This window comes from Haliaeetus leucocephalus, unplaced genomic scaffold, assembly GCF_000737465.1.
Source record: "Haliaeetus leucocephalus isolate CR32 unplaced genomic scaffold, Haliaeetus_leucocephalus-4.0 Scaffold206, whole genome shotgun sequence".
In the NCBI taxonomy this organism is placed as follows: Eukaryota; Metazoa; Chordata; class Aves; order Accipitriformes; family Accipitridae; genus Haliaeetus; species Haliaeetus leucocephalus.
The window spans coordinates 3,392,419-3,411,270 of NW_010972642.1; the positions used below are offsets into that span (position 1 = coordinate 3,392,419).

Sequence of the window (18,852 nt, forward strand, 5' to 3'; positions counted from 1 at the left end):
TGCCGCGCTCCCGCTCACTTGACCCGCAGCCGGGGGAAGCACTTGCTACTTTGGCCGGGATTTGGGTGCTTCGATGAGAAGGAGCTCTGCGGGCGCCCGTAAATCAACTCATGCAGAAAAAGGAGAAAAGTTTTGGTAAGGCGGCGGTCTGCTGGTTTAGAGCGCACCGAGCGGGAGCGGTGCGCCTTGGGGCGGGGGGGGACGACGAGACGAGGGGGCTTCTCTCTCCTCCTCCATCCCGACTGCGGTGCGGAGCGAGCGTCCGCGTGTGCTCTGAGGAGACCCCAAACGCCGCTGCCTAGGACAGCTTTGTAGGAGCGCCGCTTAAAGCGATTAATCCGGGTGGGTGCGACAAATATCGGCACATGCTTTGCCCGCACCTCCCTCTCCCCTCCGCTCCCCGTCGCCCCATCCCTGGGATGCTTGAAAAGGAATTAGCACAAAAGGCTCGAGCGTCTAACTCCGAAAGGGATTCTTTGTTGTAGAGTGTATGTTTCTTATTTATTTTTTTATTTTGCATGTGAGCTGCATCAAAATTGAACTCAGTCTTGCAAATCTCTTGTTGGCCTTTGCCAAGCACTAGCACTTTGCTGCCATGGTAACTGTAATTAAACTGATAAGAGTGGAAAAATGTCAGTATCTCTGAGCCTTGCAGCTGCATTGGAGAAAAAGGGAATCAAATTGGTTCCCAGCACCGCTGCTCTAAAAAGGAGGGAGGGAGCGGGGGGGGCCGGGGGGAGAGAGGTGGGGGGACACGACAGGGGTAGGAACATAGCTGAGCAGCTCCCGTCCCTGCGAGCCGGGTACATCTATTTGCTGTGGTGTCCCTTAGGGGGCTACAGCCTGCAGGGATGCTCTGGGCCACTGAACAGAGAGAAACAAGCTTTTAGGCCCAATCTAGCTTTCAAAAAGAGAAGGGGAAAGAAGAGGAGAAATCTTTTGTTTGGTGTCTCTTGGCAAGCGACTGGCCATGTTGGCCAAATTCTTTTAATCTGTATCACTGCTCCTAGCTGTGGGACTGCATTCCCATTTTTAGTTTTTACCTAACCTCTTTTCTTTTTTTTTTTTTTCCTCCACTTCCCAACCCACCTCCTTTATTGAAAAAGAAAAAAAAAAATACCCCCCGCCCAATTCCTCTGTAGAAGAAGGGGCAGGAGGTGAAGTTTAGTTATATACCATGGAAAATTAACTCAAAAGTATGCAGAAGAGACTATATTCAGAGTACTAAAATCCTTACTTTCATTTTTTTTAAAAAAAACCTGAGTGTTAGGGAGTTGCGGTTACTTTGTTGTGTTAACTACAGAAGCTGAGACTGTGTGGATGAATGGCACAGAACAAGAGAGCATAATGGAGGCAATCAACCGTTAGGCTGGTTCACAATGCAATCCAGGCAATTAAAAGCTCACCAGAGTTTAAATGAAATGGTTCTGCTTATTTCTGTGCACCACACTGCACAGGCTATTATTTATGTCTCTTTTTTTAATTATGATTTCCCTTAAACTGTCAAATAACTCAGAATAGCAGGGTCTTGGAGGCAATAAGAATTTTCCACAGAACAATTTACATGCCAATCTAAAACTAGTTACGACTCCTGATGTGCTACATGCAAGTTCTGAAATGTTTCTTAGCTTCTGAAACCCTAACTTTTTTTTTTTTTAAGTCTGCGTGTGTATTGTCCTGAATAATTGGAGCTCTGAACGCTGTTAGGATGAAGCTACAAAGTGGGAAAGCATCAGAAAAGTATTCTTTTTATCTTCTACTAGAACTCTAACTCTCTTGTTGGCTACATATTGTCTGTCAGTTTGCTATCTTTTAAAGACCAGTGCACTGATACTTAATTTGCTCCAAACTGATTTTTTTTTTCTTTTTAAAGTAGAGACAAGTCTTCCCTTCCTTTCTGTACATACTACTGTCCTTGGTAGAACTGTGTGCGTGCCTCTGCAAAGGAGGCAGGGGGGGAGGAGAGTGGTCTTTAAAAGTTTTTAAGTGATCCAGTGCATAATAACATCCAACTCTTCCTCCCTTAACATGCCTTTCAAAGACTGTCTGTACCACAAACCAGAAACTGAGTTCTGTGGGTCTTGTGCCGCACTCAGCACCATCAGGGACCAATCCTGCTTACAGATGCTACTACATCACTAAGAAAATACAGTTCATTATGTCAAATCTTCATTCCCTTTGATTTTTGAGAAGGGCGATGATTGGAGTGGAATGGATTTTTGTTTCTCTGCCTTCTTCCAGGAGCCTAATTTAGCTTTTTCAAGCAATCTTTCCTCTTTATCCTGAAATCACAGTTACAAATCATTTGACAGTGTTTCATCCCACAATAACAACAATGACCAGGGATGGGAGTCAGTTGCGTCGAACTTATTTGGGGAGACCGAGGGGAAATCCAAAAACCTGCAAATCAGGTTATTAAGTTCTCCCTTCAAAAATCCTAAAGGTGGTGGTTGGTGATGAAGAAGTCTTGTTCTTGACACAGCTCTGCAGTTTATGTGCAGTGTCTTGGGGACTGTGGAGGGACGGAGGGAATGGAGGGAAGGATAGAGGAAGCCCTTGAAAGCATATTGGGGTGAACTAAGAAGGGTTTGTCTGACAGTGACAGACTAGGCACTGAAATTTCTCAGTTCTGAGAACAGATCTGCTCTGTGATGCAGAGCATGGGTAGGACTGCAGAACTGAAGGGAAAGCTTGGTTTGATTTTTTTTTTTTTTTATTTTTTTTTCCCCCCAGCCTGGGTGTAGCACTTATGGTATTGTATGGTTTTTTGGAAGTACTCCATAAGCTCTGCTTTCCTGGGGGAGGAGGGCAGCCAGGCAGCAGTGCTGTGTGCCGCTACCTGATATTTCAGTGGCGAGCAGTTTGGATGGTTTTGTGGGTGCTGTCAGCCTCTGAAAGGGTCCTTCCTGTGTCCTAAGAAATAAATGGGTACTTAAACTGCAGCCTGTGAAAAGCTGGCTGACAGTAAGCTGCAGGTATTCTTACTGCCAAATTAAGAGAGAGCTAAAAATACACGAGCGCATATCTGAAAAGTATAACTGCATTGGAGTTCTTATGGGAACGTTGAAGGGAAGAGAGATGGTCTGTGAGGTGATCTGCATTAAGGTGGCTCATACAATACAGAAAAAAGTAATAAAATATTCTGTTTTCAAAATTAAGCAATTTAATCCAGGGCATGTGAAGAAAAGGGTATGTGCAAAGAATATGGAGATATGTAAAACTCTTCTCGGAGCACTGTTTTGTGCTTTGTTTTGTCTAGAACCTTTCTACACTTCAAGAAAAGAGTAACTTTTTTTTATAATGAAGCAATAGTTTGGGTATTGTTTTTTTAACTTTGATTAAAATAGAAGCAGCATCATTGCAAGTAAAGTGCGAAAAGATCAGATCTATCAGAGGAGAAAAGCATTCCTTCCCTCCAAAAGCTGCTGCAGATTGAATCCCTAATCTGAAGAAGCTGCCAGTGGGATGTCAGCACCACCTTCTCTCTCAGCCTCAGGAAAATAGACGTGCAGGGTTGCTAACACTGCTTCCATGGGGTGTCTGCCCCTTTTCACTTGCTTCTACGAGGAGGGTGCGGGCTAACGAACATGAGTGACAGTGCTCTGTCTACTTTCCTGATGCAGCAAATATCTCAAAAACTGTGCAGGGGTACGTGCAAGATTGTGCAAGCTGTGATTTTATTTGTAATACAGTAACCCTGTGTTTGCAGCATATACCTCAGGAATTATCTGGCTTGATTACTGCGGTTTGCTCAGATAATTAATTGTTTAGCCTTGTTTCTGTGGCATCTTGTTCCCTTCAGACGGCGCAGGACAGTAGATCAGCCCGCATCAGAGACTGTCAGCCTCCGCTCTCTAACCCGCTTCCTTATCAGGCGACAAAATTTTTACATTAAGATTTTTTTCTTTAAAGCCTTTAACTGTGTTAGCTCCTAGTTTATCCTGCTTTTCCTCGAGCTAAAGATTAAAGTCCTAGAACAGCCCTTCATGCTTCTGAACTTTTTTACTGAGTTCCAAGAAGTTGATACAAATTGTGGCCAGTTTTATGCATTTGTCCTCTACGTGGCCAAAGAGAGGGTCTGGGGATAAGCCTGTAGTTGGCACTTAGCAGATATTTATACTCTACTGTCATATGCAACTTTACAGATTAAGGTTTTTCAACTAAGTGAAGGAAGGTATTAGAGTTCCAGCAGGACTTCCCCTTACGGTCCGGTATAGGTTCTTTACCAAAAATCTCTGATGTTTTCACTGCTTTAGCAATTTATTTATAGCCATGTTATTTGCTGCTTCATGTATGTACCCTGGATTCAGGGGAGTCAGCTGGCAATTGAAGATACCGTAAAGGCTCAGTCTTTGTCTCACGGTGCTTGCTCAAGACGTGATGTGCGTGTTCGTTCCCAGATGTGCCACAGACTTATATGGAGCCCTGTGCAGGTCGCTGGATCTCATCCTCCCCCTTCTGAACAAGAAACAGATCTTACGAGTCTAAGTGGTGTAGGAGCTATGAGTAGCATTGATTGGGGAGTAATGGGAAGGCAGCAATGCCATTTTTTTATACTTACTGATAGAAAAATACAGACTTTACACTTTTGTTATGAGTTTTAGATGTTAGGCAGCAGTACTGCCGTGGTACTTCAGGGTGCCCACTAGAACTCTGCATATCGCTGAATGGCGAATTTAACAGGTAAATATATCGCTCCAAAATGCATAATAGAGAGTATTGCAAAAAGGAAAGCAAGGCCGTTGTGCTCATATGTCACAATAAGAATTACTGTTTTTAATTCAATGATCAGCTTTGCAGGTGAAACTTGGGAGTTCAGCTTGGTAACCCTGGAAAGTCACTTAACCGGCTATACAGTCGCTGCAGTCCACGTAAATTCAACATGTTCCACGTACACATATGCGTGGAGATCCCTGGGATACCTCAGCTGGCGTAGCATTTAGCCTCTTGTCTTTGTTAGAGCTAATATCCATAACGGCACGCTGTACCATTGCTTCAAAAATTACACTCATTTTTGTGTTTTCCTTACGAAAGTTTTTAAAAACCAAACCAAACCCAAACCCCAGCTTGTTGATGTCCTAGCTCCCAGAGCCTGCCTGTCTGTAGTGGTGTGTTACAGCACCAACCGAGATCTGCTGATAGAAGCTGGGACTGTAAGGCTTTCTTAACGCTAGCTAGTAGAGCGTTCTGGATGAGGAGGTCTTGAATTTGCTTTTCTTTGTTACCAGACTCTATTTGACCTTTCCCAGTCTCTGCATAGTAACAGGGTGTCATACCCTGAATTTTGGGGTACTATTTGCTTGTTGGCAACAGCATTCGTTCCCCAATCTTGACAAATTCTCATTGTGATATTCAGATGTGCTCTAATGAGTAAGATTTTTTTTTTAAGTTACATCTCTGATTGGCTTTAAAACAGTGAGACAACCTAATGTGATCAAACTGTCTGTCCGTTCTCTCTTTCTCTCTGGTGCCTATTTGATGTCCAACAAAGCATCCACAGGGCTATGATTTTGCTTATTCTAAGAAATGACTTTCAGAGAATTGGTCTGAGTGTAATGGGATGGCAGTTCATGCGATTAACCAAGAGAGACCAGTCTGTAAGCACTGCGGGGCAGTGACCTTCTCTCCCCATTTACTGTAAAACCGAGGGCAATCGATTTTTGTATGGATCTCTGGAAGCTGGCTGCGGTGCTCTGCGTACCATTGCTCCACTGTGTTCCACTTTTACCAGTTGCTTCCCTTAAACAGTGGTTCAGGCACTTGAATTGTTATTTAAATGCTCTCCGCTATTACATCAAAATGTATATATACTTAATGGACAGTACTGTACTCCTTGTCCCGACTACTTGTTGGCTAAGATTGGGATTGGAAAGTGAGGAAGAGGTTTTTTGTGGTTTTTTTGGTTTCTTTTTTTCCCCTTGACAAACTAGCAACACTCTGACCTTGTGCAGATTATTTAAAATCAGATTTTTCAGAAGATACTTACACTGCAGGTTGTAACTAGAGGTGCTGGTATGGAAGTCTCTGGAAATCTGATTGCTTCATTCATGTGTCTAACAAGAACTGATATCCTAAAAAGCAAAACAGCCCCCCACCAGCACAAAAATGTCTATGTCAAACCGCCCTGTAACTCTGGCCCCAGCCCAGCTTCAGTCTTTTCTTCTTTAGAACCTGGAGTGCTTTTATATTTTCCGAATATAGTGCAAATAGGTCCAAATATGTAGATTTAGCTATGTTTGCCATCATAGATATGCCGTTTATTTAAATTTTGGTTGCTGAGTATTGGATACTTTGGGCAGAAGTGGATGACTTTTCAAATGAACTGTTTTAATTTTTCATTTTAATTTTTTAATCCTATTTCTTTTCAGCAAAGAGACCAGGTAAATGAGGTGTTAAAGAGAAGCTGTGGAACTTAGAGCAGTGGAAGTTTCTGCTCTCAAATTTATCTTAACATTGTTTTCAGCTTGCTGTGGACTATCTAGGTTATTTTATCCTATCTACACGATTGCCTTTTTAATGAACTGGGGGGGGGGGGGGGGGGGGGGGGGGAGAAAAGGGTGAGACTTGCACTCAAGAGAATATCTATTTTCAGTCTTCTCTTGTCTTGTTGTATTTCAGGTATACAAATGCTCTCAGTCCAGCCAGACACCAAGCCGAAAGGTTGTGCTGGCTGCAACCGTAAGATTAAAGACCGGTATCTCCTAAAGGCCCTGGACAAATATTGGCATGAAGACTGCCTGAAATGTGCCTGCTGTGACTGTCGCCTGGGGGAGGTGGGCTCTACCTTGTACACCAAAGCCAACCTTATCCTTTGTCGCAGAGACTATCTGAGGTAGGCCGCGTCCTTCCTACGTTCCCTGACAAACGTGGTAAATCTCTTCAGCCCTTCCTACGTAGTCGCTATTGCATAAGCGGTACTTGAGGGCTGCAAGGCCGAGTGTAAGTGGAGGGTGAGAAAACAAATACTGAAGCGTGGAGATAAGACTAAAATCTGAATCAAAAAGCACGCGTAACCAGGTTGTGCAGGTGGCTGCCAGTTTTCTGATGCTAATACTGGGGTCCTGTGCTTCGAGGAGGAGGAGAGTGAACCCTCCCATGCGTCCCCCAGCACCGTGCTCCTGGGGAGCTGGTGGCCTCCTCCTCCCCCAGCAGCACGGCGGTGGCCAGGCGTAGCGGCCTGGACCTGCACGCATGGTTTTCACCACCTCCAGGGCAGGGTTTGAACTCTGTCAGGAGCGCTTCACTCATCTTTGCCTGCCCATTTTCGTCCTCTCAGTTTGCCAAGGGATTTCATTTGTGGCATTTGTGGCAGCTTTTATGAGTGTTACCGTTTAGCTGTTAGAAGCTGGACCAAGATGACCAGTTGTCTTCCCCCTGCTAAATAACCATGTAGCTAGTAGGCTCCAATCCACTCTGGTCCTGGTTGAACTGGGTGATCTGGGTGGGATGCTCGGTAACCTGTTGCCACTTCTCACAGATAGCTAATCGTCACCTGATTTTCTGTCGCCTTGTCTGCTTGTGGACCTACGTTCTCAAAAGTCTTTGAGGTATAACTCGTAGCAAAGTACTGATGAGCAGCACCAGGCTAGTTTATCTGCAGATTGTATGTGAATAAATAGGGATGCTTTGCAGGAGTTAAGTTTAATTGGGAAGTTTAGTCTCCCTAGGCTCTCAACAGTAAATAGAGAGAAAAGGCTCCTCTGGGGTGATTCAGAGCACCTATTTCCTATAAAAGCAGCTTTCCTCCATTCCCTGTAGAGTGGGCCTAATGAGACTAGCTGCTCCAGGCTAACCTGAACTTCTGGGAATATCTCCCCTGCCCCTGTAGTGAAGCCTTTTCCTTTTAAAGGGACATTCAAGTCAGTAATACATTGGGGAAAAATTAAAATTCTCTTTGAATGCGTTAACTTACAAGTTCAGTTTAAGCACAGGTACCGAATAGGAGGTTCCCACACACCGATCAGTTCCTGAGTTGTACAGCATGGGTAGGTTGGAACAGGAATCAAGACTAAAGCGTTATTAACAACCGTTAGTACTCTGGCTCTCCACGTTACAACCTGTTTTTTCTAGAGCGGATCAAAAGCCTTCGCAAATGTGTCGTGCAGTTGTTGTTCTGGGGCTGCAAGGCAGATCGGGGTTCTTCAGGCGTGGGCTTGGACTACTTCTTGGTAAAAGTGCTCTCCTACCCCTTAAAACTCTGAACTGAACGCAAGATAGAGTGCTGGGAATTTAGTGTAGAGTCTGCATCTTAAGGCCATTGTGTTAAAGCTGCCAAAGAAGTAGGTAACAAAACCTTTCTTTTAAAAACTGGCAGGGAGCTGTTTGAATAGAAGGGAATTGTTGTACGAGAACCGAGGTCACTTGCGATCTTAAAGAGTGTATCTATAGAGAGAGGTCGGAACAGCTTCTGGGGGGAAGGTAACACCCTAATTTTTAAAACCCATTTTAAGAATCTTTCTACAACAAGTGCCTGCAGGAATAAGAAAACTCTGCTATGGCTCTTTGATCTGAGTTCCAAATTTACTGGAGACTTTGAACTTACTGAATCTCCCAAGTGCTAGTGCAGCAGATCCAAAGTTTTAAAATCAAATGTTTTAAAATCAAAACCAAAAGCGATCTAGTAGTAGAGATACGAGCAAAGCATTTCCCCAGCACAGATGCGCACACACACACACACACTGCTGCTGCCTGGTCTTTGAAGGTCTAACAGGAGTAAATATTTTGCTAACAGATTGTTGAAATTCATAGTAAGTGATTCAGAGAAAGGAGACTCTATTTTTTATCTGTCATGACCACATTCAAAACTGGTGTTTCGGTTATTTTGTCATACACAATATTTTGCACCAGTGAAACCAGCATACATGAGAAATCCTATAATCAGTTTTAAGATGTTTCTGATTTTTGTCTCCGGGTTTATCAAGTCTTAATGAAGCTATGTTGGCATGAGCCTTTTTTTAGTGATTCTTGTGAGTGCATAGATTTAAACTTGGTATTTACACTAAACTTCAAACTGATGCACTTAAGGTAATTGCAGATAGTCATTTGCCTCATTGCGTCTTATCTACTTAGTTATGCAGTGAACCTATAAAAGTGATCTTTTTAATGCTAATGTAGAAACTAGTTAAATGTTCTCTAGCTTTGTAGTCAAATAAGCTTTCCTATTTAGCAACCCACTTGATATGAATTTAAAGAACAAATTACTTTGTACTAATGATCAGATTAGGGTTCGATTACACTTTCAAACTATCCTCTTAATTTTTTTTTTTCTTTTTAACCATAAAGGGAGTCTTTGCTACATATAAAACTGTTCTAGCTTCCTATTAATTTATGTGGTGCCCTCTAGAGGATATGTGGCTTGCACGATACTATAAAGAGTAAAATTGCTTATTAACTTGTCTCTCTGTGTTCATTATGTCTTTCAATAAGACAGCCATTCTACAGATGCTATAAGCAATAATGTAACCAGTTTGGGTGCTTTAACGTTCATGGTTAAATCTGCAAACTGTGTCTTTGGCTATTTGCAAAGATACTTCCAGTATCTCTCATTTAGAGATGCTTGCCAAAAAACTAAATGCTCTGTCGGCCCTGATGCACACTCTTGTTCTGCATTTGAGCCCTGAGGTACCCGCTTTGGTGAGCTTTTTATAAATACTCTGTTATCTTCAGAACTTCAAAACCTGCTTTGGTTTAGCTCTCTCCTTTGGTCAAATTAGTTAATTTTACTGTATTAAAACCTTTTTCTCTGGGTTGGGGAGGATTGAGGGAATGGAAGAAATCTTTAATGAGGTAATGAGCTCAGAAGATACTTTGGGTGTGAGAGGCTTTACCCTGGACTCTGATTCATGTAAGTCACTCCAGTGGTTTCAGAGGTGGCATAGAACACCATGGGTATTAGGGTGGCAACAGCAGGAATGAACTCTGTTTTGTTAACGAGGATGAGAACTGACTTGGGTAAAGAAAGGGCTCAATGTTAGAAATAACACACTCTGTGAAAATGATATGCAGAGTATAATTCCCCTGCAGGCTTCTGTCTCCTGCTTATACACTCTTGGGTTAGAAAGTGAAGACTTAATTTAAGGAACTTAGGTTTATGCCAATATTTCAAGTCCATTTACAGTAAGTGAAATATGCAAGGAGGTTTTTTTTCCCCTTTTCTTTTTCCCTCCAGAGCTGTACAGTGACATCTTAATGTATCAGCCTATCCTGCTCTGTCCTCTCTTCTGACTGGCAGCATGTCCATTTACAAGCACAATATTCCCTTTGAAATCTGTCATTACTGCCATTAATGACCAGTCGTTATGTTAACAGCCCTTGGGCTGTTAACATGTCAAACTGGTTGTTAACTGGAATGTTATTACTTATTTAAACCGCAGGTATGAGTTGTGTGAAATGCTCTTTGGTTGTGCATTCTGGGCTGCTTCTGCTCAAAACAATAGGGAAACAGCAGAGCGTTTGCCTTTGGGGTGCCAAGGGATTTGCTTTCTGTTCCATCTGCTCATTTGATTTCTGCATATTTGTGAGGTCCTCCTACCACTGGCCAGCCTTCTAATTTCAGGTGCAACTATGTGCAATCCTGTCTCTTAGCCTTGCGTGCAAATGGGCAGCCGCAGATATTTCCAGATGCACAGTAATGCCTGCTGCACATTTGAGATTAATATCTGGCCCCTAAAAGTGTAAAATGAAAGACCGACAATTACATGTAACTCAGTTGTATTAAATAATGAGCTTCCTCAGATGCAGTGAAAATATGAAAGTACAGCTGTGCTAAGCTAGTAGCAATGTAGGTCAATCACCCTTTTCACTTAGGTTTTTAACTACGCAAACCCTGCTGAGCGACCAATGACTACAAAGTGCTGTTTCATTCCTATTTAATTTTGGCAGCATTTTACTGAAGAGCAGGCATTCATGCAGCTAAATTATCTTCACCGTTTCTGGTTTTAACTCCAGCTCCATGACACTAAATGTTGGAGTGCATATCTCTTAGTAAACACAAAGAATGTGGTTTCTGATTTATATTTTTTTTCAAATCCATCTCTTAACATGGAAATTGAATTAGAACTTTTATTACTTTTTGCATAATTTCCCTAGCCAGGCAAACGGATCATAGGAAAAGGATTAATAAAACTAATATATTGGGGTGGAATTTTTGCCCTTAAACACATCTAGAACGTTATCAGGGATGGTGACACAAACGTCTACCCCCTGCCCCCCCAACCTTGGTATTGATTTTGCTTGTAAATGTACTGCAGACTGTAAAAGTACCACTGAATAGCTATGAAGATGAGTAGATCACTATTCCTGAAGAAAAGGGCAGATTGCGTTAGCTTTTTTTTCTTCCCCACTTGCTGGTTTGAAGACCTGAGACAAGCCAGGTTTTTAAAATACATATATTAAATGCGATCTTGTAAATAATGAGACATGACTGCAGAAAGTAGAGTGTTCAACCATAAGCATTGTAAAGATGCTGCCTCTGTAAAATATTTAGCTTGTGAAGGGGTGCAGACTGAAAAGAGTAGAGTTTAGGAAGCAGCTTTTTCCTGTACAACTGCTCGCACTCTAAATGCAATTATTATTTAAAAAAAATTATTATGTAGAAGTACTTAGAGAGACTTAAAATGTCTTGTGGTCTGGTATTGGTTAGCAGATCCTATTACTCTCTCATGTCATGGAAAATGCACGTTAAGTATCGCAAACACCTAAGATACCAGCTCTCTCAAATGCATGTATGAATACTTTATACGGGTAGTAGTAGTGGTTAGTGGGTAGTGGGTTACAAGGTGTTTTCAAAATGACACCTCAGTATGCTTCTTGCCCAGCTTGATTAAATAAGGGTAGATCTTGAAACATTTAAACTCTGAGTTTTCAGAAATATTGAGGTATTTACAGGAGTGAGGCTTAAGAGAGCCCTTTATTCACTAAAGCTTTGCAGAACTGAACCCTTATTTATACACTAACATACTTGTTGCAATGCATTGAAATATTCAAGGGAGTACTAGTTTGCAGGAATAGGCCCTAAAAATATTTTTAAAAATATATGAAATGGTAGGTGTAACAGTCTGCTTGTACTAATTTTGCTGTGTATGTGAGATGAATGTTCTCTGAAATTTACATTAATTGTATCATTCAGTATGTCTTAAAAGAGAAAAAAAAAAAAAAAGCAATAATACTCTCTCTCCCACTAATTGCCAAAGGTTTTGAAACCCTCAAAACACCTTAACAGTTTTTGAAGGGATAAGGATGTACTACAAGGAGAGTAACGCACATATGCACAGTTAATCCACCCAACTTGCAAGGAATAATGCCTTTGATTTAGCTACACTCTGGCTAGTTTAGCTTGTTCTTATTTTAGTTCATCTGTGATAGCTTTTAATAAGAAACATTCAATTAAGCTGTTAAAATTGGTGTTTAAGTCATGTTGAAATGCTGTGAAATGTGTGTACTCAAGTTTGACGCTCTTCAGTAGTTCCATGTGTTTTCCCGTATCTGCTGGTATTTTTCTTCAGAGCTGCCAAATTTTTAATAATTGTGTTATTTTTAGTGGCTTAAAATACACAGTTTAATTTCCAAGAATGTGAATGTTCCCTCTTATAAGGCTTCTTGAAAACCAGATGCTTCTCGTGTGTTGTCAAAATACCTCATTAATCCCCTGGAAATGTTCAAAGAATTTCAGGAGACTTTTCAGATGAAAGTGCAGTGCCTCTTAAAGCCTGTCCTATAGCTCTTCATTACCTTTCTACAGTACGGTGTATTTTGATGGAAAATTATTTTACAACAAAGATTTTGTCAATACATAGCAGCTCAATAAATCTTAATAAAACTGGTGATTTTGGGGCAGCGTAGGTAAGTCTGCAGTGCCAGAGGGCGGGACAACATTCTTGGTGAAACAACAACCATTCTATAGGTCTGCTTAGTATTTTCTAGAACCTCTTTTAAAAGAAATGCAACTTTCTTGATTTCTTCCTTGCTGAATTTTCCTCAGACTTGACTTTATGACTAGTGTTTTTATGAAATATGTTTAAAATAATACCCATATTAAAAAGATTTACTTCAGGAGTAAATATCATCAATTGTATTATGACATGTGATTTGACATCCAAGACTTAATTGGAAACTTTCTGCATTTTTAGCCGAAGCCTATGTGAAAAAATGCCTCTGTGTAAAATGTAGCAGAAGAATATTTAGCTCTTATTGTCTAGCACAGAGATACCTTTAAGAAGTTCTGATTTCTGCTACATATCTGTTCCTTTAAAAAAAAAAAAAAAGAAAGAAAAATTATTTGTTTGAAATGTTAATTTTTTTTTTGTGGCTATTTCACCCACAACTGAAAAACAAGTCACTACTATGTAATTAAAAAAAAGTTTCTTACTGAATTTTGTTACGTTTAATTTGCTAAATTCTTCAAATGTTCCAGATAATACATAGCATTCCTTCTTGATGTGAATATTTGAATAATATGCAACAAGCATCGCTGTTTTTCCTAACAGTATAGCCATGAGCAAAGTGAAAAATTCAAATACTGCTCACCTGGAAATAGAAATTTCATGTAAAACTTCATAATAGATAATTGAGACTTGGCCATCAAAATGGACAACATTGTTACACGCTTTCAGCCCTCCTGACTTTAAGAATTGCTTTTTCTTTTAATTTCTCACTAAAGTTAAATATACTCATGATGAATTTGGAAACCAAAATACACAGTATGCAATACTCAAATGTCTTCTAAATGAAGTTGGTCTTAACTATTGCTGTCCTTAAGAATCCATATTTTGGGTATACCTTAGTAAATACACTGTTTTTGTGATGGCTAACTTCCCAATGGATTCTTTTAAATAATGGATAATGGATAACCTTTTAAATAAATCTAAGTCAGTCACAAGCTTTTTTTGTTTTTTTTTTTCCTCCTGATCAAAATTTTCTTGAATCTTTGAAGTTTTTCAGACACAAATATCTGAAGCAATGAGTCTACACTGTCAAAAAGCTTTACACGTTTTACACCTTGTTACAGGGAACTGTAACATAATTCTGGTACTGTTGTTTCACACCTTCCTGAGGCTGCTTCTTGCACAGTCTGAATCATTAGCCTTTGGCACTTGAGTCTCATTGTATGTGATTGGTATTTTTTAAAATGGCTATGGATATCAGTAGATTCATATTTTAAAAGAGAAGAGGCTGTTTAAGTCACCTCTAGAATGTGCTGCTTTTTTAGATGCATGTATGAATCTATCAAGTTGTTATCTTCCTGAAAAATGATGGGTGGAAGAGCTAGCTGTACCTGATCAGGCCAAAAAAAAAAAAGTCTGTAATGGCCTAGAAATAACTAAAATTTCGTTTTACAGAAACTGCTCGTTCTGCTTCTTTCTAATATTTAGAAAGATATTAAAAAAACAAAAACTCAAAACAAAAACCCTGAAACATATCCTGGGTCAAAAATTGACAAAAGTTCTATCAGATCTTGACCAAATACTAGTGAGAACATAAATTGCTCAAATAGCAGGATAAGTAGTAGTTCAGCCAAATTTAATCTTTACCAAGCCATGTGTCAAAACGAAACAATATATGGCTAAGAGACCTTGCAGGCTCTCCATGTTGATGTCATCTCTGCACATCTCCTTGGTATGATACTTATGCATGTATTTATGTAGAAATCATGGTGGAATTCTGCACCCCATGTTATACAGGCACTCACAATATGGTCCTGTCTTCTCTAAACCTGATTAAGACAGACTTTAAATCTATGCTAGCAATTAAGCATCTTGATAGCCCCATGGCAGTCGGTTAGGTTAGTTGCAGGCTTAATTTAAGCATGTGCTAAAATGTCATTATGGAGTGCTGGTATAATGGATTCACAATTCAGTCCCTCTTCCAGCCTTACATCAGAACTGCAGCTACCAGCAACTGGAGCGTATTTAGCACCTATTTTTCAAAAAGCGCAATGGCCTCGATTATTAACTGCAAAATATTTTCCTCTGGGATTAGAGTGAACCCTGTTTATCTATTTTATAACAAAAGACAGCACAAGGGAACTTTTCACTAGCAGAAAATCACTACTTTTATAAAAGAGAAGAGTATGTTCAGCTCCGGAATGATGTTCCTCAGGAAATTCTCCTGCAGGTCTTGAGTGAAGTGGCATTCTGCAGTACTGGAATTTAAGCTTTTCATCTTTTCTTTTGCAAAAATGTCTTATGTTGGCACATAGTGGATGAAAGTGAGAATTGCCCAACATGCAAAGATAAAATTATTTTTTGGGGGGGCGAAAGCAGAGAACATCAGGGATTTTATTGTATCTTTTCTACATTTGGGGGAGGTGAGAGTGAGTAAGTGAGAGTAAGTCAAGTTATACATTTGGATATACTGTAAGTGACAATATATCGGACTAATTAGGAAGACGCTATACTACACCAGGTAGCAAATGTCCCCTTGCTCTTTTATCACTGCTTTTGTATCACACCTTTGTTTTGAACAAAGCTTGAACCTTTGGACTTTATGTACAGGAGTTATCACTTTTCTCTCTTGATACTAAAATGTGCAAAATGCTTGTGAATCAAACCTGATTTTTGTTCAAGACAAGCTTCCAAGCCATAAATATCAGCATACACAGAGTCTCAGGTTCTAGCTTAGTGAATAGTATTTATTATATTGTAACTCTGCATTGAACAGTATTATTGCTCCATCATGGGACAAAATAAATGTTATTTTTATTTTATTTTATAATGTTATTTCTTTGCAGATACCTTAAAGAAAAATATGTATTAGAAAAAAGTTGATGCAGATACAGATTTAATAATTAACACTCCCCCTTAAATACATCTGCTCTAAGAAACGGAGGTATTTATTATTGCTATCAACTTCTAAAAATAGTTCCAGTAACAATCACTGAACTTGGTTTTGTCTTTTAGAGGAATTTTAGGAAGGATTTCTAGGTAGTGATAGCTTAAGTGAGTTACAGGCTACGGATTAGGGATGGTAATAACAGTTGCAATCACCGTGAATTATTGTCTTAGTTCTCATCTTCTGTCACTATGGTTGCTTCTACATAAATCTTGTTTTCCTGAAGTCAGGACTGTTACCTTCAGAGCTACTATTCTTTCTCAAAATTAACATTCAAAAATTAAGATTTTGTTTGTTTGTTTTAGATAGTAGAAAACTTAAAAATTCATCTTCCCATAAAGAAACAAATTGCATTTCTCCACTTTCTAATTTGTGTTAAACAAGTTTTACACAGAATTCAGAAGTTTCTAGGATTTGAGATTACAAAAAAATCCCCCAAATTTGCAAAGAAATCTTTATAAGCCTAATGTGTCTGCCTTATACAAAGTGTCATGAAGGGGGAGAGCAGACTCAGTAAGGTGCTGTTCTCCACTAGTTTTTGTTGGCTTCCTTATTTAATTTGTAATCTGATACATTTAAGAACACTTTATACTAAAATAACATTAACCCTAATCCTAGAAATGTATACTACATGCTTGACTTGATGTACCCTGAATAATCCTGTTGAAAGCTATAGGGCCTCTTAATTTGGAAACATGCCTTAGTAAAGCCAAATATTTAAAATTGGAATGGCTTTGCCTGCAAACCTCTCCTGAATTGCTGTGTCCTTGTTTTTCGTGTGCTACATACTGTACAGCGATTAGCCCTACCCACAGCACAACATCACTCCCTGGTCCAGGAAAAGCTCAAACCCACAACTCTGCTCCTGGCCAGGCACCTTGCTGCCATGTCTAGGATGTCAATCAAAGTTCTGACACCTGTAACAACCTTGCCCTGTTTCTCTCAGATGGAAAGGATGGTTATTTGTATGCTAATCCTACATGCTACTTACCCCCAAATCAAACTGCTGGTGGATGATTTAAGGGTTTAACTCTAGGCTTGTCTCTACAACACATCAGCAGCTCGTGGGCTCTGCTGTCCGCAGTTTTCCTGGGAGTCAGCAAGCAGTAGGAACTGGGACAAAACTTTATTAAAAAGCCCTGGGATTTTGTGTTGATGTTTGTGAATCTTGGGTTCTCAATTCACTTTCCTTTCATGCTCCAAAACTGTGCTAATGAACCTGTCCTGTGTACTTAGCAGCTTTGGGCTTCTAGAAGGATGTGTTCATTTTGATTAAGATATTAAATTCATGCATTTTTATGCTCCCTATAGTATTAAAAATAATTTAAAAAAATCCAGCATGACATTGAATACTTATAGCAAGAAGCACTAAAAAGTAAATTAATATATTCTTTCTGCTCAGAATTTCACTTATTAAACCAATCTTAAAACCTAGAGGAAATGCTGCAAACATTGCAGCAAATGTGCTGGTTTTAATGAGCCTGGCTGTAGACTGCAGTTCGCCAAGAGCGCTCCCCCCAGCACCTCCTTACCTAATTCAGTCATAATGCAGAGTGAACTGCTAGTAGAAAGAGTCAGCCAGCAAAACAAAGAGGAATGACTACTTCATGAGCACACATCCAACGATGGGTGTCTTCTGTGCTTTTCTGAGGCCTTTCTTTACCATCCCTGATGTGTCCCTGTCAGGGTCCCAATTACTTTCCGTCTCCAGGTGCAACACAGCCTGAGCATTTTCCTGTAATAGCCCTAACATGTCTTACTACTTCTCCCTGTTCTTTGTGTCTTTTAAGTAGGTTCTTATTGGATAGTTATAGGTAAAATATACATATATATTTTATGAGAGCACTTCTGAAATGCGTAGTGTAGACGGTAGTGCCCATTGCAAGTTCTTTAACATTTTGGCCCTGGAATAGTTCGAAGGTGAGCACAAGAAGTACAACTTCCTGCTCTGGTAAGCAGATGATTGCTTTCATTTGGTTCTTTTCCCTCCTTATACAAACTTAAAAGGCCTCTGAGGTTTACGCTGAATAAAAGCTAGTATATATTTGCAAAACTTACTGTAATTTGTCAGATTATCAGTCTTGATAGGAGCTGTGTCTGAACAAATAAATCTGGAACCACCTACCCTAAGCAGTCTTATTATTAATCATGTAGTCTTACTATGTTGGCAGATAAACAGTTTTCCTCATGGCCTGTTGAAAAAGTAATTTTTATCTATCTTACATAATGCGTGTGGATAAATATATGTGTAAGGCTATTTTAGCAGACGTACAATCACTCTAATTTTTTTTGTCTGATGCTTTCATTTTAACCACCACAAATCCTTTTCTTCTGAAGTCCAGCTCTTTCTCCTCATAAGCCGATCCTTCTGGTTTTAAGGTGTGCTTTTTGGAAAAGTTAGTTCTTATCACCAACTCCTACGTGTCTCATGTTTGGCTTATTTGTGCGATCATGTCAATATTATGTAAGTAGTATAGTGTTGCTTCTAGCAGAGTATCAAAAAGCTGGGATAGGGACAAGTATTCCTTTTCCACCCCAAACAAAAAGAAGAAATAAATAAAATTGGCATGGGGAGGGAAACAAATTGAGAAAATGATTTCAAGCATGTTTCGTTTCCCAGAAAATCTTGCCTAAGTGCAAAGATGGGATTTTTGTCAGTGTGAGCCTGGAAACCACTATCCCTGCAAGGCAGTAGAGAACCAACCCTCTTACCTCCCAGACTTCGAGGAACTGTTGTATGCTTGCTTTTAAGCACTGCTGCTTTTAATCCTTAAGCTCTAGCTGACCTCTTGTGGAACCAAATCTAACCTGGACCCAGTGTGCTTGTCTGTTGAGAAAAGGCATTGAAAAGCACACTTCCATAGCCCATGCGCTATATTAGATTCCAGCAGTGCCTTGCTTTCCAGATTGGGTGGTGACATCCAAAGACGGTATCTTCCTGGTAGGACGAATGGACCAGATATTACCGGTGTATTTTCTGTCTGCCTCTTGCTTTGTTACAGGAAAAAAAACCCCAAACCCAAA

General features: G+C 40.0%; 1 protein-coding gene across 4 annotated transcripts in view; it reads left to right on the forward strand.

Moving 5' to 3' along the window:
- The window catches only part of LMO3 (LIM domain only 3 (rhombotin-like 2)), a 57,736-nt gene that overhangs the window by 1,370 nt on the left and 37,514 nt on the right, over window positions 1-18,852 (forward strand). For 3 of the 4 annotated variants that reach the window (XM_010566116.1, XM_010566115.1, XM_010566117.1), the window contains one exon: window positions 6,619-6,832. In XM_010566116.1, coding sequence (XP_010564418.1) covers window positions 6,627-6,832 — 206 coding nt within the window. In that variant the 5' untranslated portion in view covers window positions 6,619-6,626. Of the gene's footprint in view, window positions 1-16; window positions 136-6,618; window positions 6,833-18,852 lie in introns of those variants that run through there. The other variant, XM_010566114.1, reaches the window with a different exon arrangement.